The sequence below is a fragment of the Lontra canadensis genome, unplaced genomic scaffold, assembly GCF_010015895.1.
Source record: "Lontra canadensis isolate GAN:19392208 unplaced genomic scaffold, GSC_riverotter_1.0 scaffold28, whole genome shotgun sequence".
In the NCBI taxonomy this organism is placed as follows: domain Eukaryota; kingdom Metazoa; phylum Chordata; class Mammalia; order Carnivora; family Mustelidae; genus Lontra; species Lontra canadensis.
In genome coordinates, this window is record NW_022631022.1 from 1,727,777 (window position 1) to 1,754,215 (window position 26,439).

The 26,439-nt window shown below is 40.3% G+C and overlaps 1 protein-coding gene across 10 annotated transcripts in view; it reads right to left on the minus strand.

The window, feature by feature from the left end:
• Window positions 1-26,439, minus strand: part of MAP2K5 (mitogen-activated protein kinase kinase 5) — a 249,466-nt gene that overhangs the window by 205,892 nt on the left and 17,135 nt on the right. For all 10 annotated transcript variants that reach the window (XM_032864619.1, XM_032864618.1, XM_032864617.1 and 7 more), the window contains exons 3-6: window positions 23,583-23,650; window positions 8,181-8,250; window positions 4,090-4,130; window positions 3,059-3,126 (exon numbers count right to left, since the gene is read on the minus strand). In XM_032864619.1, coding sequence (XP_032720510.1) covers window positions 3,059-3,126; window positions 4,090-4,130; window positions 8,181-8,250; window positions 23,583-23,650 — 247 coding nt within the window. The remainder of the gene's footprint in view (window positions 1-3,058; window positions 3,127-4,089; window positions 4,131-8,180; window positions 8,251-23,582; window positions 23,651-26,439) is intronic.

The window sequence follows — 26,439 nt, forward strand, 5'->3', positions numbered from 1 at the left end:
AATCTACCAGGGAACAGAAGCAATTGTAACACAATGTGCTAATGGCCCCAGCAAAAGCAGGCATCAAGGCATTAGGGAAATTCACAGAGTAGGGACCTGGTATGGACTAGGAGGTGGGCTGTCATCAGAAGACAGTAACAGCGTGGTTCCTCAAAGATGACCAAGGCAGGCCAGCCTGAAGATGAAGGGGGGAACAAAAAAAAGGAGGAAAGCACGGAGGGCCAGGAATAAGAGAAAACACGATCCACGGAGGGCACCATGCACTCATCAGCAAAGCTAGGACGTCAGGTAGGAAGGGGCAGAATGGGCAGGGGGCCTCCATGTGAGAGGCCGTTACTCATCTGCAGCCCCACTGATTTACAGAGCCTGAACTGCCTCAGCAGAGACAGGGCCACTGGACTCCAGCAGGACAAGTAAGCGACTGGGTGGGTGCGGGAGAATGTGCTGAGACAGGAAACCTACAAGAAGTTCGTTGGGAGGGAAGACAATGGGAAGAGCCCCCTAGAAGAACAGCTCTGCTCGAGGGCCAGACGAAACCTTTATGAGTGGGCGCTAAAAAGAGACCCATTTCGGCTCATGACAGAGAATGTTTTCAAACAGAGCTCTGTGAAAAGGGACAGGCTGCCAAGGCCAATAAAGTGCATTCATGCTATAAGGGATGTTCAGGAAGAGCCTGGATGACCATTTGGCAAGGGGTAGGGAATCAAGCACCGAAACAGAGCGGGATTAGATGGGCGCTTCTCGGACTCGTTCCCCAAGGTAGGGGGTCTTTTATAAGCAGAGTGGCCACGGCACTGTCCGGCAGGCCATCTGATGGCCCACCAATACGCCGAGAGGAAAACTCAAACACAAGGCCATGCCCATCTGGCTTCAGTCTACCTCCTTCTCTACTGTCTCTCCAATGTTCTCCTCCCCCCGTCCACAACCCCCCAACCAGCAGCCCTCCCTGGGCTCCAGTTGACTCTTGATGTGGCTAGGCCCTTCTTACCCTTCAGGCCGTGAGAGAATGCCTCTCTCTACCCAAGAAGTCTACCCTGCCCGTGCTGTCTAAATCTAAACATATCCCTGCACAGTGTTCTCTCCCTTCAAAACCTGCTTGCTTCCCTCATAACACTAATTACAGAGTGTGAGTGTCTGTATATTTGCTTTTTTTTTTCCCCTGTATGTCCATTAGATAGCAAGCTCTAGAGGATAAGGACCACGCTTGTATTTCTAGTGCACAGGACAGCCCCTACTGAATAGGTGGCACTCAATAAATACTTTTGATTAGTTATCAACATGGGACACAGAATACGGCCAACCTAGGATGGCACATTAAAGTCTATGGTAGCTCTCTTTCAAAGTGTACTTCTCCCATAACAGAAGTCACTATGGGAGGAAACCGCCATCACCAGCCGGGAGACTGTTGCATCCCTAGCAAAGATGCTGCAACAAAAGGCTAAGAACCACTAGGTCAGACGGTCTTCAAATTTATGTCCAACCCCAAATTTTATGAATATACACAGTAATTTTTTAAAAACCAAGCTAATTTACTCGTGCTGTTAAAGCTAGATCTCAGAAAACTGAAAGGTTATCCTTGCCCCTTCTCTGACCATTTTTTCACCTCTATCCTGCTTTTTCTACCACGATGAAACGGGACCTAAGATACCAGAGAAAGACTTTATTTTTCCTCAAGATTCAGGGTGAGTCTGCCTGAATAACAACTTTTCTGAAAGGAGTGGATAAAATTAAATGCTGGGTCTTCCTTGTGCTGAGTGTAACAAGTGACCCCAGGCCAGTGCCTCCACTCTGGGGCCACGGCTCACAGGTCCAACAAGCGTGAGGAGAGAAGCTGGAAAGGGCCAAGGCCAGGGCCAAGCCCTAGAATGAGGACTAAGAGATCTACCCCTTGTGCCCACAGGACAGATGAGTCTCTGGTGAATTACCAGGCTAAGCGTATTTTAAGACAGAATAAATTGCTTAAAAAGGAAACACGCTTTAAAAGTCGTGTGCTCGCAGCAGGAAAGCTGGTGAGTAGACAGACAGACTGACTCTGCAGTAAAGCAATGGAGGAAGTGACTCTGGGGGGAAGGAGGCGGGAGAGTAAAAGGAGAGCCACAAGGAGAGACCTTAAATTACCCCCAGGAAAGCCCCTGGCAAAAGAACCAAGACTCTGGGTTAAGGAGGGGCGGGGAAGGAAGAGGAGACACCCAAACTCCATCTCAGCCAATAAAGGGCAGTACTGGTTATAGCCCTAAACCCAGAGAAGCCTGGGTGCAGAATGGAAGGGCGGCTGGATGCTGGCTTTTCAGTCATCAATGGGAATCCTCAGATCCAGGGGATCACCTCCACGGTGTCATCTTCAAGTACGGCCATGTGACGTTTACTGGCTGGATAACCACACGGATAACCAGAAGGACCCAGAACTCTGTCGACTTAAGCACGCCACTCCTTCTACCTGAGGATGGGATCATCTGGAAGTAAGTTTTCAGGCCTGTCAGAACACTGTGAAAAGGCTCTTGAGTGTTCAGCATCCCATGCCAGTGTGGGGCACTGCTAGCGTGAATTAATGAAGATGATCTTCCTTGTATAAATAGCTTCAATCTTCAGTATGACCAAAGATACAAAAAGAGCAAAGTGACTGGTCAATCTAGATTTTACTACTTCACTCTCCCCTTGCCTCTTTCTGGTGAGGATGTCAGGGGATAATGATACTGCCAAAAGACGGGAAGCAAGGAAAAAAATAATGAGCATTACACAATTTATGAACTGGATCATCAAGGCATGAAAGGCACTGAAGTCAAAGGCAATGAATTTCCTGTGTAATTTGGAGACTGAAGGAACACCGTTCCACAGACCAACATTAATAGTTTAAAATGTCTCATTCCATCTTCCTCAGCGAGGCCCTTTCTCTCTAGTCAACACATAGCTATGGTTACCCAACTAGTCAAATTTCTTCTCAGCCACATACACATTCGCATGGTCTTAGAGAAACGAGGGGTCATCCCCAGGTCTCTTCGGCACCCCTAACTCTGTAGATAGGCATGCTTACAGGCACACTTCACTCGCTTGCCCTCACCTATTGCTTGGGCGTGAGTCGGAGACTACTGGGCTATCGTGTTGGGAGGGTCCAGCCCGGGTATTCACCTACAAGGAAAGAAAGAATCTCGATCAGTCTTGTGTTCTGAGGACACAGTTCCAATTAACCTATAATTTGCCACAAATTTCTCATTTCACTATGAAGGTTAATTAGCTTGTTGCTAGACAGACCCACGGTCGGAGTCTATTCAGTATATAGGTTACAGAACTGTACAACCCGTATATTACATAATATACTTTTCCTGTCATTATTCAAATACTTAGACAGCAATGAAAAAAGGGAGAGATAAATGGGAAAATTTCAACTCATGGTCCAGAACAGAATTCAATCCACTGTTCTGCTTCATATACAAAACAATATGTTCAAAAAAGAACAATAACAATATATCCAGAGGTTAGTGGTGAACCTCAAGTTTTCGCATCTTTCCAGCTCCAAAGCCAAACAGAACACCCTAGCATGTTTCTTATTCACTGGAAAATGAGATCCAAATAATTAATTATAAAATGCTTGAATCTAATACAATAGCTAGCTTTTCTTTCCAATGTATAAAGCTATAAGCAGAAATCCGGAATTCAAAAGACACAGAACAATGAAAAGACATTAAAGAGATACATGTTTCTAGCATAAATATGTCAAAAGAAGAGGTGGGTATTCTGTGTGCGAGATGCTTATGTGCTTAATTAATCACTGAAATGAAGTCTACTTTCATTCAAATAAATCGTTGTGGACACCAGTACCTAGAATCATCCTGAAGAAATGGACCAACAAAAAAATTCCAAATAATAAAAAAAAAATACGGCACCAAACCCCTTCTATTCAAATATGTACACATTCTGAGCAAATACTACAGATGAATCCCCCTCCACATCCCGTTTAAAAAAAAAAAAAAAAAAAAAAAGGAATCGCTTGTCAGAGCTTGAGAAAGTGCAGTTTTATTTGACATTTCAATAAGTGGAACACAGCATTACAAATCCATCTAACTTTACTGAAACAATTATTGAAATTCGTACCTTCAGGCCATGTATGTTCCGTTCCCCAGGAGGCTTGCAGGCTGAAACAGTAATTGACTAAATTGTAGAACACATCAGGGCCATTTACAAATTTGCTCAAAATGAATCGTTTAAAAAGAAATGAGGGTGACACCAAAATTAGCAGAGAGAAATGATTGAAAAGTGGCTCCCAAGACCCAAAGTGGGAATTATGAACCAGGGTTTTTAACTTGCAGGAGTGAGCATTTATAAATGCAAAGAGCTTTCTGACACCACCTCATATAAATTCCAATTTCTGCTTAAAACATATAAAAATCAAGTTAACTGAGCTAAAATGATTAGATTCCTTTCGTAACTCAAATTTCTGCAATCTTTCCTCAACTCTATTACATTGTATATCTGCTATCATTTAAACTACTTTAAAAATAGCTAGGGTTTTTTTTGGGGGGGGGGATAGTAGCAGAAATCTTTTAATGCCAGAAAGATGGTTAGAGATTTTAAAATGGAATATTCAAGTTTGAATACCAGTTTGCACAGCAATAAGTAGTCAAATTTATTAAAATACACTACTTTTTTTGTAAATCTTGACATCTAATATTTAAGTCTAAAGATAAAACCATGCCAGGAAAAATAATATTAATTTCCTGACACCACCCTGAGTTACAGGGTAGTACTTTTCCAATTCAGCAAATGCTTCTTCATCATGTGTTAAAAATAAAAATGTGTCCTGCCCATTTTATAGGCTGCTTCCATCTGAAAACTACAGTGCCCTACAGATTGTATGTTAAGGGACTGTCAATTGTGATTGATTGTTTGGGGAAGAACATAGGAATTTTTTCTCCTCTCTCAGATGTACATGTATTCTTCCTCTGTTTCGGACAACAAGAAATAAAACTGTTTAATAAAGAGAAGATGTGGGTAATAATTACAAGGCATATCAGTTGCTTTAATTTGTATATTTTGGGTGTATTTAAATTTATCATTATTTTCCTAGAAAATACATCTAAACCTAAACAAAGAACTCTTATTTTCCCTAAAATACATTAAAATTAGGACTCCAAATCTTCTTTCTGTAAAATGGAAATTAACTTTTTGAACAAAATCAAAGTCACATATATTTGATGCCTGGTCCTTGAGGGACCATTAATACTTCCTAAGACAACACTTCAGAGTATTTCCACTTAAGTACCCAGTACATTCATAAATTTCATTTAATAAAAAAGTGGCTAACCAAGGAATTAGAGACAGGCACCAACTCTTACCTCTTACCTTAACATCTGCCTCATTACTCAATTGGCTTCTCAAACCTTTATGACTAGAAATCTACACAATATTCAAAATACCCAGTAACCTCACATTTCCTAAAGTTATGGAGTCAGGAGGTACATAAAGCTAATAAATTTTCATCCTTATTAATATGTAACATATCTCTTAACTACAGAGAGCACAGGCATGAGCTGGGAGCTACGATCCAAGGCAATTGTCTTACCTGGAATGAGGAGAACACCAATGTTCAAATAAAATCGTGTTCTCCTACCTTTCTCACTTGTTCAGTCTAGAGATTCTTTTCAGCCTGGGGCCTGACCAGAGAAACTAAGGTCTGGGGGCCTCTAACCAAATAGGTATTAACCCAGGCAGCCTGCCCAATATGTCTATCTATATCCTCGTTATAAGTGCGCATAATCTCATTTACGTACATAAAATATAGGTAAGTAAGCCCAAAGCAAGACTATTAAAAAAACTAAAAAGAGTTATACAGGAGTGCCTGGGTGGTTCAGTCAGTGGAGCATCCGACTCTTGATTTTGGCTCAGGTCATGATCTCAGGATTGCGAGATAGAGCCCCGCATCCACTTGGCTCCATGCTCAGCGGGGAGTCTGCTTCTCTCCCTCTTCCCCTGCCCCTCCCTCCACTCACACATGCAAGCGCACGCTCACGCTCGCTCTCTCCCTCTAAAATAAACAAATAAATCTTTAAAAATGAATAAATAAATAAAAGAAGAATAGTTGTTCAATAGCATCCAAGAAACCACAGAGACAGGGGGCTGAGTCTCCTATTTTAAAAAATTCAAGTCTGGCTTGAAAGAACTTTATTTAATAATTTATGGGAGCCTAACAGTCTGTACTAGGACCACATGCGATGATCACATCTCATATACCATCTTCTTTTAAGTATCTTCTCCCTGCAATCTACTGTTCTCTGCACTTCTACCAACCCCTCTAGTCTACCCCCAAGCACACTCCATGGATATTTTCATTTAAATGCACTTCCACTTTAAGCAAATTATGACTTGAACAAAATTCTTACTCAAAGGGTATACTAACCACTTACAGGCTGTTGTGGACTCTGAGGTTACTTAACCTCTCTGAACCTGCAGATTCTCATCTATACCATGGAATCAGTAATGCTGAATAGGCAGAAATGTCAGGAGAATGAGAAATGATAACAGTTAAAGCAGTATTAATGTCTACAGAGCATTAATAAATGGTCACTACTGCCACGAGAGGCAGCACAATGGTGTGGACAATGAGACTGCAAAGGACTGCTCACGAAATAAAAGAAAAAAGAAAAAAAAAAAGAAAAAAGCCTGGAAAGATTTTTGGATGAAGGGAAGTAAATCTTTTACTAGGGCAGGGGCAGGGGCGGGGGGACCACAAAGACCCACAACATCAGAACTATAATTTTCCAGGTCATACTAGAAACTACCATATTTTGCTACAACAAAAGAGTTATGAAGTCAAGTAGGGAAACAATGAATTAAAATTTTCAGCTGGCAAAAGAAAAAAAAGTATTCTTTGTGGAGAAACAATTTTGAAACTTGCCCAAATTCTCCCATCACTGAAGATAACGAGAAATGATCTCCATCTCTTATGATTGGCCTAATGCACAAAAATGGCAACATTTGCTTTTCTACATTTGCTTTTCTCTTTTTCTTTTTCTATTTTAGTGTTTAGTCTTCACAAACAAGAGAATTGGATTAATCATAATTTTTGTTTCAGACACACTATCAATGGCCCAATTTTATTTACTTACTTAAGTCTTTAATATATTATTATTATATAAGTACTCCCAATTGCACTGCCCACCTTAATGCTAGAAAGGCATTACTCTTGAACCCAGACCTTCTTGCGGGCTAACCGAATCAGCTGCCCTTGGAGACTTGATCAGCATAAATAAGAGTCTACTGGTTAATTGAGCCACTCAACTTCAGAGTGTTACAGGCAATGAAAGTCTAGAACGTTTAATTGAAAAACCCATACCATGATTATTTGTACAGTATCTGTTAACAAAGGTAAGTTTAACTTTTAATGATTTCAATTAAGTTATTTCTAGAAAAGTTACAACATTTCCTTATCTGCTCCATCAGTTAGAAAATATGAATTCCAAGTGGGACAATGTATAGTGAGGGAAAGACTTAACAGCTTATATTACATGGTCAATTAAGTTGTTCTTTTTTTACTATTCTTCAAATTTTGAGGGAACATTCATGTACAGTTGATGAATTGTGTCTGACACAATGCTAGTTCTGCCCACCTAAAAGGGAAAAGGAACATTATTTGACTAGGTGATTCACCAAAGCTTACCCTCACCATCGAATATTTCTGGAGACTTAACAATTAAATTCCCATTTATGAAGATTCTCCATCATCTGGAAAACGCCACCCCCCAAAAACGAAGCACCAAACACTACCAATTCTCCCCTAAAACCCTGCAGTAAATCTTTGCTTCTGTATCAGCTGAACGCTTTCTCCTCAACAGCAGCTTTGGCTCCCATCATGAGCCACAATTTATAAATATCCAAAATTAAAGTCATTCATTTGCCTTGGTTTAGAAACCATGTGGACCCCCAAAGAGTTCTTTAAGCCAATGTAAGTATGTACTTCAAAAACAAAAAACAATCTAGTTAGTTTAATTTACTCTAGTAAATTAGATATTTTATCTGCCATAACTATAATATAGCCTGCAATCCCCACGATAATGAATACTTCTTTTGTTTTTTCAAATTAAGAGCTAAACATCATGTTATGTGCATTTAAACCTTTGGAAAACATAACTGTTGATGAAACAGTTTACCGAAATAATCATTGTTGATTAGAATTTGTTCAACATTACCTCTCGGAAATATCTGCAGAGGCTCTATTAACTGTCCATTTACTTGCTGTTCCATTACTGTGGAATAATACTGCAAAGAGATTATAGAAAGAGATTACTCAGTAATGTATGAATACTGGAACAGACACTTATGGGCTGTTTAACTCATAGTACTTCTGTAAATCGCTGGTATATACATATCAGCCTCGAGAATACTTTTTTCCTATTTGCACATAAAAATGACTATAATGAATAAGCAGGATTGAAAGTCCAGTATAATGTTACCCTCCACACTGTCATTTATCTTTAAAAGTAAAAATGGTGATTAGGAATTCAGTATTTAATCTCGAGAAATATTTTGCAAATGACATGTATTAAAAATGACACAAAGCTTTTTAGTGGAAATTTCTCAAACTGCCTCTTGTTCTTTTCTCTGGAAGACACCATGCCTTTAGCTTGGACCTCTGTGCCAGCTAGTAGATCAAATATTATACATATTTGTGTATAAAATGTACAGATAATGGAAATCTAAACTATAGAGACTGTGGGACAAGCAAACAAGATATCCATCCAAAGATGACAGGATTAATATGATAGAAAGCTGGCTCAGTTTTTGTTTTGTTTTTTAAATATCTTATTTATTTATTTGACAGACAGAGATCACAAGCAGGCAGAGAGGCAGCACAGAGAGAGGAGGAAGCAGGCTCCCTGCTGAGCAGAGAGCCCGATGCGGGGCTCGATCCCAGGACCCTGAGGTTATGACCTGAGCCGAAGGCAGAGGCTTCAACCCACTGAGCCACCCAGGCGCCCTGAAAGCTGGCTCAGTTTTAAGCAAACACCTTTTATGCTTCACTTTTATCAACACATATTAGTATAAAACAAATGTCATTTTAAAATTTTGGACACATGGGGTACCTAGGTGGCTCAGTGGGTTAAAGCCTCTGCCTTCGGTTCAGGTCATGACCCCAGGGTCCTGGGATGGAGCCCCGCATTGGGCTCTCTGCTCAGCAGGGAGCCTGCTTCCTCCTCTCTCTCTGCCTGTCTCTCTGCCTACTTGTGATCTCTGTCAAATAAATAAATAAAAATCTTTAAAAAATAAAATAAAATTCTGGACACAAAAAATTAGTTCCAAATGAAAAGGCTTTTATACTCCTTCATAAACACAAATTCATTCACCAGGTTGTATTATGGCCTGACACCCATTTTTCCTTAATAGCCTAACTTAATAAATCTAAGTGGTGACCGTATGTCCACCTAACTTGGAGATGGATTTTGTGTCCTCACGTCTTTTAACACTTGACAAAGTGATGCTCTTGGTGGAAAAACATCAACGCTGAAAACCACCAATGTTGTGTTTTGAGGTGTTGTAACACACAGAGTGGAACTCTCCTTTAATTCTTGCTATTTCTTATTTAACACACACACATATTATGGAACTGCCACCTTTCTGGAAATTCTTCCTTGATAATCATTATTTGCTGACACTCCAAAAAAGACGTTTTTAGAAGATACAGACAGACATCTTCCTAAGGCCTTTATGCATCTTAAAATTATTACAAAATCATGGGTTTGTTTGTTTTTAGAAATAAAGGGGAGCCATGTAATTCTACATCATCTGGGAATCACAAGTTAACGATCCAAGGCTCTTTATCCTAAAAACAAATCAAGTGGATTTTTGATAGCTATGGATGGATAAAAGTGTACCCTGCTCTCCAAGGACCTCCAAACTATAAAGAAAACTGATCCTCTCCTCTGTGGATGTAGAAGCTTATATACATACAGCATAAACACGTGTGACACACACTCTGGAGCACATACTAAGCCGAATGTCTTTCAGGAGACTATATTCCTTAAAACCACAGAAATATACTGCTCGCCATTACTCAAACAGTGATGACAAGTAAATGAAATATCCATCATGTAGGCTGTCAACCTTTTGGGACAGCAATAACTGTTAACAAGTAGTCTGGAAAAATTGTCCGAAAATGACTTGTCCTCGGCTCACAAGTATTTGAGGTTTCCGTGGAAAATTAAGATGCCAGTGGCTATTTGGAACATTGCTCAGGTATTCTTTTTAATGGGAAATTTGCCGGTTATTGATCCACAGCATGTACCCCTTGGTTCTGGAAGGCCGCAAGCAACTTTCCAATCAGTGGCTGTCAAAAAAATTACTGCCTTTTTATACTGATACAAGACAACAGCAGTGGTGGTGTTCTCCTATAGTTAATGCTTTTCTTTAATTAACTGCTATGTACAATAGGTTAGTCATTTCAGTCACTACTTCACTGCAGTCCTAGAAACCAAAACAAATAAAATATCCTTATGCTTTATCTAACAGATTAATTATAGAGTTGTCTGAAACTGGTGCTTGGGGTCAAGTTTGAAAACAAATAACCTCAAATGTAAAGGGTCAGAACAGGTGCAATGCATTTTTTTCCTACTATAAAACCTTGCATGCATGAAATTGACCTGTTTTCCAACTTTATTTATTTACCTCACTAAATAAATAAATAAATGAATATAGTTTCCCTTTCATTTCAGATCTGTGCCAAATCAACTGGCAAACTATATATGCTTTTATAAACATTGTACATATTTTTTTTAGTCATCTATAACCATCTCTTTATGCTACCATTTACACGGGCACAGTAATGATATTAAGTGTGCCACTTGCCAGTATCTCTAAAGCGAGTAGTTAGCATTTGTTTTTTGCTTTCTCCAATTCTTTCAAATCCAAGGGACTTTTTTTTTTTTCCCTGCTGAAATACTGGGCTTGATCTCTGTCTGTATTAGCAGAGAATCTTGTGGTAAAGTAATTCTGCCTCAGAAACACACTGCAAAGGGTGGTAATTAATAAGCCCAGGGCTTGGGCCCACTCTAGGCAGGTGACTCAGGAGCAGGTCCTGTGAGGGCTGGCGGGCTGCCAGTGAGGGACAAGACCCAGGAGCTCGGGCTGCCGCATACGTAGCGTTCTCTGAGGAATAAGGATACAGCGCGGGGCCACAGGTCTTCCCTGGCACAGAGCAGTCCTGACAGGCCACAGGCCTGTGTCACCCGTGGACACAAGCAAGGGACTTGGGGAGTTAGAGGACCCCAGAGTGCGAGCCTGAGGACCGGCCGTTCCCTAGCACACCAGCTCAGCGAGGAAACACTGGCTGCCCCTTGGGTTACTCCTGTGAAATGAATGCTACAGAGCCAGAACAGCACCAGGAGACTCACGGGAGGGGCGGGAGCTCGCCTCAGAGCCGTGGGGCAAGCTGCTTCTCGACCCAGGTAGATTCAGTGTTTTCAGAAATTCTCCTTTTAGGGCTCGCTTCAGCAGCACGTGTCCTAGAAATTCTCCCTGTAGACAGAGCCTTTCCGATTTTGTTCTACATAGGGATCAAATAAGCAATAGTGACTTTCACTAGCCCAAAACAAACTGAAGAAAACAAACAAAAACCTCAATCCTGTATGCCGAGACACTTTACATGGCTTGCCCAGAAGAGTGACAAAGTGACACGATAACATTAATGGGGCCATAATCTGAAGCTTTCCAAACGATGCCCGAACGCATCTCTATGACCCTATCCCGGCTTTTATTATTCTGAACACGGAGCCCTGCACACAGTAGGTGTTCAATAACTATTTCCTGACTGAGACGGGGCCTACTACTGATTCTGCCACCTATTACGTAGCCATTGATCCTCACCAAGCCCCAGCCTCCTCCAAATGAGAGGGAAGCGAGCTAGTCTATTACACAAGGTTGCCATGAAATCTACCCGCAGCGGCGCTGTTTGGGAAGGCACTTTGTAAACTGCAATGCCTTACTGGTGGTTGAGAAATTAAAAAGTGAGCCTCCTACCGCTAAAGCAACAGCACTTTCTGAATAGAAGTCTGCCCACATTTCAAAATACAAAAATAGTTAGGTACAAAAAGCACAAACTGTTGTGCTCACACTGAATACAGCAGCACCAGTTACAAAATGTGTTTTCCGCTGGTATTCCTGGCAGAATCCGTTACACGGAGTAATTGCAGCAATAATCAATAAGCTAACTGAGTAAAAGATTAATCAGTTTTGTGATTGCTAATGGAATCTCCAGTACCAGACTCCGATTAGTTTCAGGGTCCCTCTGAGAGGTTCTTCAAAATCCTTAAACAATTTTAATAAGGATGTGACAAAGTTTAGCACAGTTATCCAAAAATCTAATTAATTTGAAACAGAGGGCCAGATTCAACGAGGGGATAGCAAGTACAATTCTTGGTTTGTTTTGTTTGCAAGCTTATCAAACAGTGTTCCCGTTTGTTATGAACCTAATTCTAACAGCACAATTCAATCAATAATTACAACATTTTTTTCTTCATGGAAATATGCCACATAAAAGACTTGAGTTCTAAAACAGCACAGTTTAATTTTACAAGGCACCAATTCTCTGTTGAGAGAGGGAGAAACGAGAGACGAAGAGAGGGAGATACACGCACACACACGGCTACTTATTGACCACTGACTGTGTACTCGCTTCACTAGAAGCTATTCATGTTTATTCATTTAACTTCTCGCAACCCTATTCCGTTCTGCAAGGGTCATTCACAGATGAAGCCAATGGTTTACCAGTGAATCCCCCCCCCTCCCCGGCCAAAAATTACTTCTTTCATTCTAATCCATACATAAAATGTATGTTTACTGTTTAAGGGTCAAAAGGTAAGTTATCTCTTATTTCTCAGACCTCAAAACATTTACATAAACCAGGCTACCAGGCAGCCTGCTGAGCAGGTGGGAGTGTGGCTTCTTCAGTCATACCCGGGTATGACTGGTCAGGCCATGTCGCCGATCATTCACAGACTACGGATGCACCGCACCGATGGGTGACCTCTCCCTCCTTCTTCAGCACCCAGCTCTGGTTTTCCTCCTCCCTCTCTGACCAGTCTAAGCAGTTTCCTGTAAGTGGTTCTTTCCTCACCCCTCCTTTAAATGTTAGAGCTCCCCATGGTTTTTCATCAACCTTCTCTTCTTATTTTATACTCTCCTTGAGTTAACTTCAGCCACTCCAAAGGTTTCAATTACCAGAGGAGTCATTGAGACTAATTAGGAGCTGATGAATCACAAATCTTTATTTCCAGCCCAGATTTCTCTCCTAAGATTCGGAACGTACCCAACTGGTTGTCCAGAGGCCCCTCAAATTCAACAAGTCTCTATCTCTCACACTGCTCCCTCATGCCCTAGACCCATCTTCCGCCATCCAGCCTCACTGTCTCAGTGAATGACATCACAATGACCTAGTTTTCCAAGCCAGAAAGCTGGAAGGAACCCAAACTCCCCCTCTTTCCTTCTTTCCCACATTCAATCGATCATCAGTTTTATTAACTCTACATCTTTCCAGCTTCTCAGTTCCTTCAAGCAAGGGCCCTCCATAATCTAGTCTACATTCCTTCCCAACCTCGTCACATACCCTCTCCTGCCTCCCTGTCCATGCCACACTGAATCACAGGGAGTGCCTCCTGAACGTACCAGTCCGTCCTTACACAAGAGCTCAGACATACTCTTCTCTCTGCCCAAAACATCCTTCCCAGTCCCTTTGTCCTACCTTACTCCATTTAGACACTATGCTCTTCAGGAAGCCTTCTCTATCTCCAAAGCTACACCAGGAGCTCCTACTTATGCTCACAGAGCACCTAATGTTTAAGCATATTATAGTATTTATCACTCTGTTTGGTAATTATGAGTTTTCAGATCCTCCCACACTGAACACTGATGGCTTCTTTGTTAATCTCCCTGAGCGGACCACGGGCTCCTTTAAAGAATGAACTATATGTTCACTGTGCCTGTGCCAATCAGCACAGCACTTGGCTATCCCATAAATATTTAACTGTATAAAACTGCTGTACCAACAACTGAGCTCATCAATGCATGAGTGATCTCAGGTCCTAGTTCTACATTTACTAGCTCTATGACCTTGAGAAAGGTATGCAATTTGTGCCTCAGTAGTCTCCACTATAAAAATGAGGAATATAGGGACACCTGGGTGGCTCAGTAGGTTAACTGTTTGACTCTTAATCTCAGCTCAGGTCTTGATCTCAGAGTTGTGAGTTCAAGCCCTGCACTGGGCTCCACACTGCCCATGGAGCCTACTTTAAAAAAAAAAATTGGGGAAAATACCTGCCTTGCTCACCTCATAAAGGTATTAAAAAGATCAAAATCAAAGGAGCTGGTATATGGGAAATCTTCTATAAAGTACTTGAAAAAAAAAATCTTGCAACAGGGCACAGGGCTATGAATCTCCCGCTTCCCAACATTACATCGAAGAGAAAGGTTCATAACAATAGGGTAATATAGAAACCCCTAAATAAGATCACTTTTAGATCAAATACAGAGGTCGAATTTAACTGTTTATCAAGACTCAGTATTCCCTCCCATTCCCTCAATTATTACAGTACTACAAACAATAAAGTAATTAAAAGGGTATGATAAGGAACACATTGTCTATCTTTCTTCTGGAAGTTCATCAAGGGCAGGGGCCCTGTCTTGTGTATTTTATTATCTTGTAGGGCAGAGGTATTAAACTGGAGTCTCTATGAGTCTTAGGAGAGCTTTCAAATTCCTGAAATTACATGTGAAACATTGTGTTGTGTGAATTTTCTGGGGAAAGAATAAACAGCTTTCCTCACCTTTTCAAAAAGACCTGTGTCCCTAAAAACCCAAGACATCACTGCTGTATAGTGCCCAGCACTGACCCTTACACATGATAGTGCTCCACAAATATTTAAGGGAAGGAGGCAGGTAAGAGCTGATGGAAACAAGGTAACTACTCTCATGGCTCATACCTTCTGACTCTGGCAAGTCTTACATACCATACTGCATCAAATCAGGTTTATGTATTATGCTTCTAGACATAAAACAGGACAGTTTCCTAAACCTCTCCTTAACATGCCTCCTAACAGACTTAGTACAGTGTTTCTACTTATAAGGAAAAAGCATGCTGGTTTTTTCCTAGTAATGATAAAATTTTCAGATTCCTGCTCAGTCAATATTGCAAGCATACCCCATTATAAGAAGCCCAATCAGTAATTACAGCAATAATCAATAAACTAACCAACTATTTGCAGTCCATAGTTAATTTATTAGTTTTCCCAGTGAAGAACCCAACAATCTAAACTGTTAAGTGACTCTAAATTCAATTAGAATACTGCTTAGTGTGTCCTCAGTTATGCTTTCTTTTGATTATTTCTTGTTTCTAGGACGTTGACCTCTTAGGACACATACAACTGCTCCAGAGTCAAAAGCAACATAAAAAGCAAATCTATTTTGAATACCAAATTAATATCTGCATTTACTTACCTGGTTCCAGATCCTGCACTTCTCAAATAACTCCCCACACCCCTGCCTTGAGGGGCTACAATGTGTACATGCTCTTCCTTGAATGTCTCTGGACCAAGGATTCACATATGGTCATGGACTGGTTAGATGATGAGAAAGAAAAATCACAGTGAAAAGTCTTCCACTGAAAAGGTCAACAGGGAACAACCCTGGAGCCTGTTTATGGGCTAATATTATTGGATAGATGTATTTATTAATGATTTGGAAGTGAAAAAGACAGTAAGCTGGCCATGTTTAACGATAACACTGTTTGTTTTGGATAGGAAAACCATAAAGGGCGTTAGGGAGCTCCAGATGGTCTTAATACAGGTTTGGGCAGCCAACGGCGGATGAACTTCAACTTGGCTAAGTTTAAGGTAATGTGTGTTGGCAGAAGGGGTTTAAATTTGTATTCAGCAATGGGTCCAAAGCTTGTAGGATCCTCTTGGCTGACACTTTCAGAGTCATCACCATGGTTAGCTTGGGACAGCGTCTACACTGACCTTGCATCTGATTTCTAGGCTGCAACAATTCTGTTAGACCGCTAAAGGAGAAGTTTAAATACAGTAGTTCCCCCTTATCCATGGTTTGCTTTCCATGGCTTCAGTCACCCGTGGTCAAAGGCAGTCTGGAAACAAATGATTCTCCTTCTGACATGTCAATAGTAGGTCAATAGTAGCCTAACACCAGGTCACAATGCCTATGTCACTCACCTCACTTCATCTCTTATTGGCATTTTATCAGCTTTCAGCATCACAAGATGGGTGAGTATAGTACAACAAAGAATTTTGAGAGAGAGAAAGACACCACATTCACATTATTCTCACTGTAGTATACTGTTAAAATTGTTCTATCTTATTATCGGTCATCATTGTTAATCACCTACTGTGCCTAATTTATAAGTAAAACTTTACCACAGGTATGTATGTATAGGAAAACACATGGCATATATAGGGCTCAGGCATGTACTAGGGGGAATCCTAGAACTTATTCCCCAGGGGAAATGGGGGACTGCTGCAGTAGCTTCAGGGAACCTGTCACTTAAATAAAATAGGACCCTCAGGCCATGCAGACGGCAGGCCAAATGTGACATTCTCTTACACTCTATTTAGCCATTCCAATAGTGCTTGATAAAAGATCCAACCTACCACTCAACTTCTACTAAAAAATGAATAAATAAAAAGGCGGTGAGGAAAGAGTAAAGAACATATAAGTAGTAGAGAAACATATATATGGAAAGAAGCAACTCTATTTGAAATTTTCTATTATTTTAATTTATGCCTTTTTGGACATATTTCCTAGGTTGATAATTTGCTGAATTTCTCGAACTTTACTGTAAGGCAGTGTATTTACATTCACCTTTCAGATATATGTAGAAAATACCCATCTCATTTTCAGTAAGACCAGCCTATGAGAACAGAGGTTTAGTAAGAGCTGCCAACAAGTGCCTAACAACTTGGTCTTGCTCCACAGCAAGCCTCCTGCCGGAGGTCCAACATTTCCCTGCAGCCCGCATCTCCTCTGAAGACAAGCTCCTAGCCATTGTCCCTCTGGGGCTAACTAAGGTACCACATGGTTCTGCTGCTTCATGCCAACTGACCCCAGAGGAACCAGCCTCCAGGCTACACTGAGCCCTCCACAGAGATGGAGCTGAACCAGAAGTATGGTCATGTTAACAACAGAATCCTGGTGATGCAAAGCACCCCACAGCACCCCAGTGTCCCCTGCCTGAGGCCTGCTTGTGCTTGCCTTTCCCTTTGCTTCCAGCAGCCACAACATAAACGCCCTGCTCTGATGCAAGCTTCTGTATGCTTCTGCTCCTCGCAAGCAAAGATGCCCGAAGATATCTCATAATGGGGGCTATCGACGGGGCTACCGCGTTTCTGTCACTATTTGATGGGCATCCAAATGTCCCAGGGAGCACAGAGAAGGGAGTTAAAATAACCTGCCTCTGAAAAAAAAGGTTTTATTCTTTAACTAGGATGAGAAAACAAAACAAAAACTTCAACAGCTTAGAGCATGTTATTATTTGAGTAAAAAAAGAGAGAGAGAGAGAGGTTTCCAAAACCATTTATTTCATTCGGCTCACCTCTCCTTGTGCCATTTCCCCACCTTGCGAGGAGAACATTCTGCATTATCAGCTGTTCAACTGAACTGCACTGAGCTGATGCTGCCGCCTAAGTTCAAAGTCGAACCTATTTAATATGGAGCATATTTAAAAGCACCATGTGGAAAATGAGCTCCAATCTCCTGCTCTTTGAAGAAAACTTCCTAATAGCAAAGGCGCTGGTGCCATTAAATGTTCAGCTCCACAGTGGGCAACAAATTCTGTGGTAAAACTCAGTCTTGTAGATGAGGACAAAAATCTTCACCATTTCAAAGCCCAGGGCACTCATTCAGGTAAGCAGCTGACTCTCGATTTTGGCTCAGGTGATGATCTCTGGGTGCTGAGATGTGGCCCAGCGTCACGCTCCACACTTAGCATGGAGTCTGCTAGAGATTCTCTCCTTCTCCCCCTCCCTTTAGCCCTCCCCTAACTCACAGGCTCTCCGTTTCTTAAATAAATAAATTTAAAATTTCAAAAACCCACAAAGTATTTTTTGCATTCTTATTCACACTCAGGTACACTAACATTCTAACAAATGGCATTCCTTTTTGATATCAGGAAAAAGGTAGTATTTGCAAAGCTTCCTCAGCAGGACCTCAAGAGATGCCAAAACAAAACCATCATTTCAAACCACCAGAAGTAAAGAGATTTGGTGGGGGTGAAATGATGTGGGACCGCGTCCAGGCCTTCCCATTCATTGGCAACACGACCTCTAACTGAATCTGCTCTCTGAGGGCCTCAGTCTCCTTATCTACAAAATGCAACAACAAGACTTCTAAGGCTCCCTTCCAACTCTACTTGAGTAACTGTATGATTTTAGAGGCAATCTCCAGGTTATGTATACTACGACAAAGCTAATCATATCCCAATTTACAAGGTACTACAGAGGTCAAGGAGTATTTTCCCTCATGGTACCCAACATGTAAAAAGGTACACAACGGTCAAGTATACCAAAGGGAATACTTACACTCCACTAAAACACAAGGTCTCCACCATAATGGGAGGCATTACGGTTAAATTCATCTCATACTCTTCTGGCAATGTGCAAAAATGGTATAAAGGCAGAGAATGGGCAAAATGAAGAAAATTATTCTTGTTAATACTGTGCTCCACTCACATAGGCCTCTCAGTATCAAGAGAACCAGGTGTAATAAATCCTGTACTAGACACGGGATTTAGCAGAAAAAAATATGAATCCATTTACAAAAGCAAGATGTACTGCTGAGTTTCTTAATGAAAGGTCACCCAAAAGCCGAGGTTAGCATTAAAATAACCCCTCCTATAACTGGGTCTCAGTGATAGATAAAGCTTCTGGTGAATCAATAACCACGGCCCAGCACTGCTGTTTGGTGCTGAAAGGAAATGAAGCCAGCACTGCCAGACAACGAACACAAAAAGACAGGAGGAGAAAAACGACACACCATCTTTAATTTTCCCAGAAAATGAGAGGGGGAAACAAGAATATCAACAGAAACGTAAACTATATTAAGGGAATATTTAACAGGGTCCTTTAAATAATTAGCAATGATCAGGTATTTAGTTTTCAGAATATGTAGGTTGGGTGTACTTTTTTTTTTTTCCTAATAAAGCATTTCAGATTCTAATTAAAAAAATACTTTATGAAGGAATTAAAAAGATACAATAGTGTCAGAGGAAAAGCCATGATCCCAGAAGTGAAATATTCTAACAACATAACTTACAAGAAACTACGCTATAAAAACAGATTGTTGATTAACACAAACTCATAACAAAACGCAGAGAGTGATCACAATGGTGCTGTAATAACACTTGGCTGCTGGATTCTCTCAATACATTAAATATCTCCTTGGAGACCAAATTACTTTACATTTTCTTAAAGGACAATTTATTATAGCTTTGTTTTCTTCTCATTATCTCTTAAAAATATATCTAATGAAGAAAAGAATACAACTTCTAAATAACTTACATAAAACGGTACTAATGTGTGACAACAGACTTTGGTTTAATATGTTGGTTATTATTTAACAGCACACGACAACTTACTGTCATGACAAATCCTTCCTACAATGCGACACTCCACGTGTCACATGTATCAAAAACCACTGTATGCCCTTGTTATGGCACACATAAAATTAACAGCCTAAGGCTGCTAGCAATTTAAATAATTGATAAGTTTTCAATTAAAAAGGCAACATTTTCAGGTCTAATACAAGAATCTATTTAAATTACTGATAAAAACTTATGCTTCTGTTGGCCCAAAGCCAGAAAATGCTTGCATTCAAGGGGGAAAAAAGTAATTCTGCAAATTCCAACTCAGACATTGCAAATTTTCTTCCCAATTTTATGCAGAGACCAGGCTGTTTATTCATTTAACCTTTGTAATCAATGGAAAAGAATGATTATGGGATTTCCAGTAAAAGTGTCTCTAGTTTTGCTTTCCCTATATGGATTTTAAAGAAATAATAAGGGGACTGTAAATTTACTAAATTTGCAGAAACTAATGAGAAACTCAGCTGCTTTTTACAGTAAATACAGGGTTACCTGTTATCAGTATCTCATTATCTTCCCCACCCCACCCAGATCCTGGATTCAAAAAGTTTTCAGTCAAAATGAACCTAAAAAATAAAGACCATGCAGCTTTTTCATAACAAATCAGCAACTGAAGGCTATCGAACAAAATCTATTGTGAATTAAGTCCAAATGGTTTTCCTTATGGCAAAACTGGAACCCAGCGGAATTTTAATCATAAGAACCAAGACAGATCAGGGGTGCCTAGGTGGCTCAGTCAGACAGGCATCTACCTTTGGCTCAGATCACGATCCCAGGGTCCTGGGATACAGCCCTGCTTGGTGGGGTGCCCCCCACTTGCTCAGCAGGGAGCCTGCTTCTTCCTCTCTCTCTGTCCCTCCCCCCATCCCACTCATGCTCTCTCTCTCTCTCAAATAAATAAAATAAAATGAAAATTTTAAAAAAAGAACCAAGACAGATCACAATGACATCCAACCAATTTTACGTGTGCTTTTCGAGTTTCCCCTACTCTTTATGTTTTAAGTGTTTTTTCAGAGCCTGACTCTTCATAAACAAAGGGTCTATGACAGTAGGACCATATCAAGAGATAAAAGAGGAAAAATAAATCCATTTAGGCTCTAAATGACGTAAAGCTTGTTATCTCTCTCAGGGATATTTTCACTTAAAAAGATTTGCTCAAACATTCAGAATCAGAGTGATCACAATCAGTTAAAATTCTTTGAGGAATTCAGGTTCCCATCTATAAATATTTAAGTGAATTAACGAGAAAGCCTGGACCGGATCAGCCAGACCACAATGCATGGACCACTGCCAATTCATAGTAAAGTCTTCACTATCCATTGCAAATTGATAAAAGTAAAAAGTAAAGAATACCAATTCACTATAGTGTGAAACTAATATAACATTATATGTCGACTGTACTTAAAAATGAGGGGGGAAAAAGAATGTAATGAGTTTTACATAAAACTAAATTTACTCACTTTATTTTTTTTTTAATTTTTAAGTAGTTTTCACACTCAACCTGGGGCTTGAACCCACAATCCCAAGATCAAGAGTTGCACACTCCACTGACTGAGCCAGCCAGGTACTCCTAAATCTACTCACTCTAATGGTCACCTTTATGTTTGAGATTTTGTACTGTCCATCATTTTTAATCTTTAAATGACTCTCACTGTTTTTCTTTGTTAGTAAAATAATGGTTAACAGTAGCTAATTTTTATTATTTATTTATTTTATTAACGTGTGTATTTGGCAAAAATAAAATGTTACAATGCCTATGTTCTCCAATCTAAAAGTGAAAATTGATTAATTCGTGAAATACACAGATTTGGGGATCAATGCGCTAGAAGTGCCCTATCGAAAATCTCAGAAACTTTTAAGTTTAAAGACAATTACATAACTCTTAATGTATTTTCCTACAACACAAAAATAAACAATACATTTGAGAAAATAAGCATAAATCATAAGGAATATATACTACAGATATCTCAACTAAGGTACTATACACATACAAATCATCCAAAATGTAATAATGGTGACACACAGACAGTTCCCCACTAATGTGCAAGGAGGTAGATGAGAAAGAGCATAAAACACCCTTTATAGCCCCAGCTTTCAGATCAAGAGAGGCTAAACTTCAACTCCACACTCACACTCACACTAGCCCTAACACCTTGGCATATCTCCTAGCCACTGCTTCCTCATCTAAAACATGTGGATGATAATATCTACCTCACCAAGTGATTATTAAAACCATAGAAAAATCAAATACCTTTTGTATCTAATATATATATATGGCACTTAGAAACGGAAATGATTATTATCACTATGATGACATGCATAACATTTCTCAAAAAGGACAATTTGTTAAACTTCCCAAAAGCATGTTTTTGAAAGCACACCTTTGTGTATGGCTATGTCAGAGACATGACAAAAGTACCAGAACGTCAGTAACATACTTTCCGCAGCAGATGTGTGCTGAAAAACCAGAACCCATCTGTGTGTGTATGTGTGTCTTCTAAAAATAAGCATGTCTTATTCCCAGGAGAGTTAGCCAATCTATCAATACTAGTGCTAGACCTTTCAGCAGACAATTCTCCTTTGCCTTTCAAGGTACTGATGAGCCCTGCTCTAAATTCTCAGTGCACAAAGACTCTCAAATAAGTTAATGGGAAGTCAATGGGAAATTGACTTTTCCTACTCTGTGCTGGTCTGAATGCAACGCTCTGTTAATCATGCCATCCTTCTTGTTCTCTTTCCTCCTACCCTAAATTAAAACTATTGGCGGAAAACCTTACAGATATTTTACAGTCTTCGTTACAATGAAACAGTATTCTGGTGGAAGTTGAGGTCCATCAAAAATCTACAACCTCACTGTGGGCTAGGAATGGAGTCTCCTGGACAAGAAAGGGTCCTGATACCATCATTTCCACCTTTATACCACTTTGCCTTTGTCTAGAACTTTTAACTTTGCAAAGGTCTCTCACATCTATTATCCCATTTGATCATACAATGACCCTGTGCAGTAGAAAGACTGAGTATTATTACCCATAATTGACAGATGTGGCAGCGGTAGCTAGAAAGGTTAAGTGCTCTGCCTAAGGCCGGCAAGCCAGAGAGCCGTGGTCCAATCTGAGTCCAGTGCTCTGGTGCTCTCTCTACCCGGCCACTAGAAAAGGTTTTGTAAGCAGATTACAAACTCGGATAAAAGAAAATAAAATGAGTAAGAGGAAGTAACACAGTTAAGAGACCAGCACAAATCAGGGCTCAGGGAAGCTGTACCTCCTCATCATAGCAGGACTTGTCAGGCTTAGTATTAAAGTTTTAGGCGTGTACCCTTTTGTCTTCTCTCATTTATCTACTTCTGTCCCATACAAACGCTAAGGCAAATTTCCACTGAAATTTGCAACACAAAAGAAAAGTCACTTCAGGATATATTCAAGTCCCTCTGATTCAGTAAGTAACCCTGTGGTTCATTTCAGGGTAGAGAAAAAGGGGGGTGGTTAGTGCATAAAATAACATTTTAAAATCATGTATCCATACTGAGCCTACAGCTACATTTAACTACAGTCTGTTTGGAAGGGTAAGAGAAATCTCCAGTTGAAAGTAGATTTTGAAAAATTTTTTAGAGCCCAGGGGTTCATTTTTAATGAGCCGTTACTTTAAGTACTGCATAAAAAATACAGGAAATTGATAGTCCATTTAGTCTGCACCATACCTAATGCAAAAGTCATTAAGATGCATTATTCTTAATGTTCATGATATGATCAGTAAGTGTCTTTTGAAAAGAATGCCCTTAACTTTAACGTGTAAGGAAATCCTTAAAACCCTTACGCATCCTACAGAATGTTATGGTAGCTGTGATTTACTTTTACGTCTTCACCAGGCGAGAAAAAGTGCCCACGATTACATCAACACATTATAATATGACATTTACATTCTCATCTTGTAATGTGACAATTTTATGACGACTTACATAGGACAGCATGGCCTTCATTTCTTCATCGCTCCTCACTGTAATTCGGTCACCATCTTCATCTTCATCTGTTTCAAAGGCAACACAGTGCAAGTGATGAGATTTGCAGTGTTTAAATGCACAAAACGACATCAGCTGAGAACGTAACACAACTGCTTTTCACAAGGTGAGAGCCAAATCTTCAACACCGTGTTTTTGAGGATGCTGGGGTTATCGGTTTGTTTTGCTGGGGTTTTTTGTTGTTCAGAATATAAGCAGTCTCGATAAAGAGCCAGAAATTTCCGGGACAGCTAAGAATTAAAATACTGCTTACGTCAAGCTTGACTTGACTTGTATCTAGGTTAACGTGTCACTGGAGTGTGAATAAACAGGTTTGGTGTGAAGAATGTTACACACTGAAGGAGGCCAGTCTTGTTCTACCATGAGTGCTTTCCTTCTTTCTCACATAGCACCCTGTCCTTTTTCTGTCCGGTCTTTCTCTCTCCCTGGCAAGCTCTCATGTGACAGTAGCGTGATAAAAATGGCCCACGTGTATTGAACATGACTACACACAAAGCACCATGATTCGTGCTTCAGACACCACGTCTCCTTAATAATTGCGCAAGGATCCTATGATGTGGACAGTGTGACTGGATTACTATCATCCCCTTTCCACAGAAGAATAGGGAGCTTCTAGAAGGTTAACTTGCAAAGCAACTCTTAACACAATTAACCCCATAACCCATTCTATCTGGTAGGTTGCTTGCTCTTTCCGAACAGTTCCATTTCTGTGGGGTACTCTGACTATAACAGGCTTCAAATGGCTATTCATGCAATTTTGAAAAAATCTGATAGTCTCAAAATTGGAGGATAGTTAGACTTTACAAAACACACAAGGAGAACACGTACACTTGAATAACTGCATCATCCCAAGCAGCCCACATCCAGAAACTTATTTCCATGATGCTTCTCCTGTTCAAAATAGTTTTGAAATACCTCTCTGAAAACTGCTTTAAGAACCCAAAGAAAGGCTGCGTGAAAATATCAGATCTTTTTATTTTTTTTCTTAATTTTTTTTTTTTGGGAAGTAAACGTTACACCCAAAAGTGGGGCTCGAACCAACAATGCGGAGATCAAGAGTCACATGTTCTACCAACTGAGCCAGCCAGGTGATGACCCTATCAGATCTCATTTTTAACCCAAAACGGAACTGCTTGCCTGGTCACTCACCTGTGCTATCTGCCAGGTACGACTTGGAATGACTTTTGTTTATTTCTAAATATTTAGTTAGCTCCTTCATCCCTCTAAAAATAAAGATCTGTCAACAAAACAGCCTATATGATAGGTTCTAAATATCCGGCTGAAAGAAAAATACCAAAAACATTTTGAGCATTTTGTAGCATTGTTGGAAGAATGCTCCAACAGTGTTCCCAGGGGCAACTTGGAAGGGGCAGGCTCGCTCTCAGCTGGTGCAGCTCTGATGTACTTGTTAAACAGCCAGAGTTGTTATTTTATTTATTTATTTATTTGGTTTTGGTCACTCTTGAGTATCTAATTGCTGATTTGCTCAGATGCAGAGAACCTGATCCCAGGCCTGGAGAAGCAGACAAATCTCAGGTCATGCAGAGAACAAGCTTACATGACATGCTCTAGGGACTCTTACTGAAAATACAGGGGGAGTTCAGTCCAGCTCGTGGATCTTTGCCCACCACATCCCAGCGGCCCTCCCTCCCATTCAGCCGCAGTTCTGAAGATATCCCCCTGCTCAGTGGCCAGGCCATGGAAACCCTAGGAGGGAGCTTGTATTCTCTCCTAATTAGCCCATTGCAGAGCAAAATGCTACTTCCTTTTCCTCCCAGCAGCCAATAGCAATCTATCTGACAGCATGATAGAAACTAGCAGTCGAGCCAACCATGCTCAGTGATCAAGCCAACTGCTTTCATTGGGGTTTTTCTCCAAAGCATTTGTTCCTGGATCCTGGATCGTGGTTCATTCCCAAAGAGTTCCTGAACTCAATGCAAATCAGTATCATCAAGTCACACCATTTAAATAGTTACATAAGAAAGAGCTGTCCAGAGTCACTACTGTACTATTCTACTAAGAGCTGCTTGTTCTCAGTATAAAAGGCACATAGTGGTCATTTCCCATAACAAAGACAGCAGAGGCCTAAGAATATTACATATATAAGAAATTATATAGGAATTTAGCTCCTTCTTTCTGAGGTGTAGACACTATTAAAGCTAAATTGGAGAAGAAAAAGAAATGCCATTCTAGTTTTGGAAACAAAGGGGAGTTCCTACTAAGTTCTAGAAACCAGCATTTTCAAGGCTAAGTCAAAAATGTTTTCTTACGAATGCAGGAAACAAAGAAAAAACTGATATAGTATAAAGAGATGTAATGTTACATATTGCCACACATGAAAACACTTCACATTTTTGTTTTAAAAGCAAGTCAAATTCTCCATTTAGATGTGGGCTACAAGGATTTGTTCTTGATGAAGTCCTGAACTTGGTAAAATTTCCAGCCTGAATAAAGCAGCTTTTTGTAACTCTCATTTCTACATCAGAACTAGCTACAGAGACAGTGGCTAAAGGAATTGTTTATATTCAAATTTCAATATATACAAGACCTCAAAAAGGTACCATTCACAAGGGATGAAGAAGTGTTTGGAGTATAATAACACAGGTGAAGACTCTTTTTAGAATTTGTGAAGAGGGGCACATGGGTGGCTCAGTGGGTTAAGGCCTCTGCCTTCAGCTCGGGTCATGATCTCAGGGTCCTGGGATGGAGCCCCACATCGGGCTCTCTGCTCAGCAGGGAGCCTGCTTCCCCTCTCTCTGCCTGCCTCTCTACCTACTTGTTATCTCTGTCAAATAAA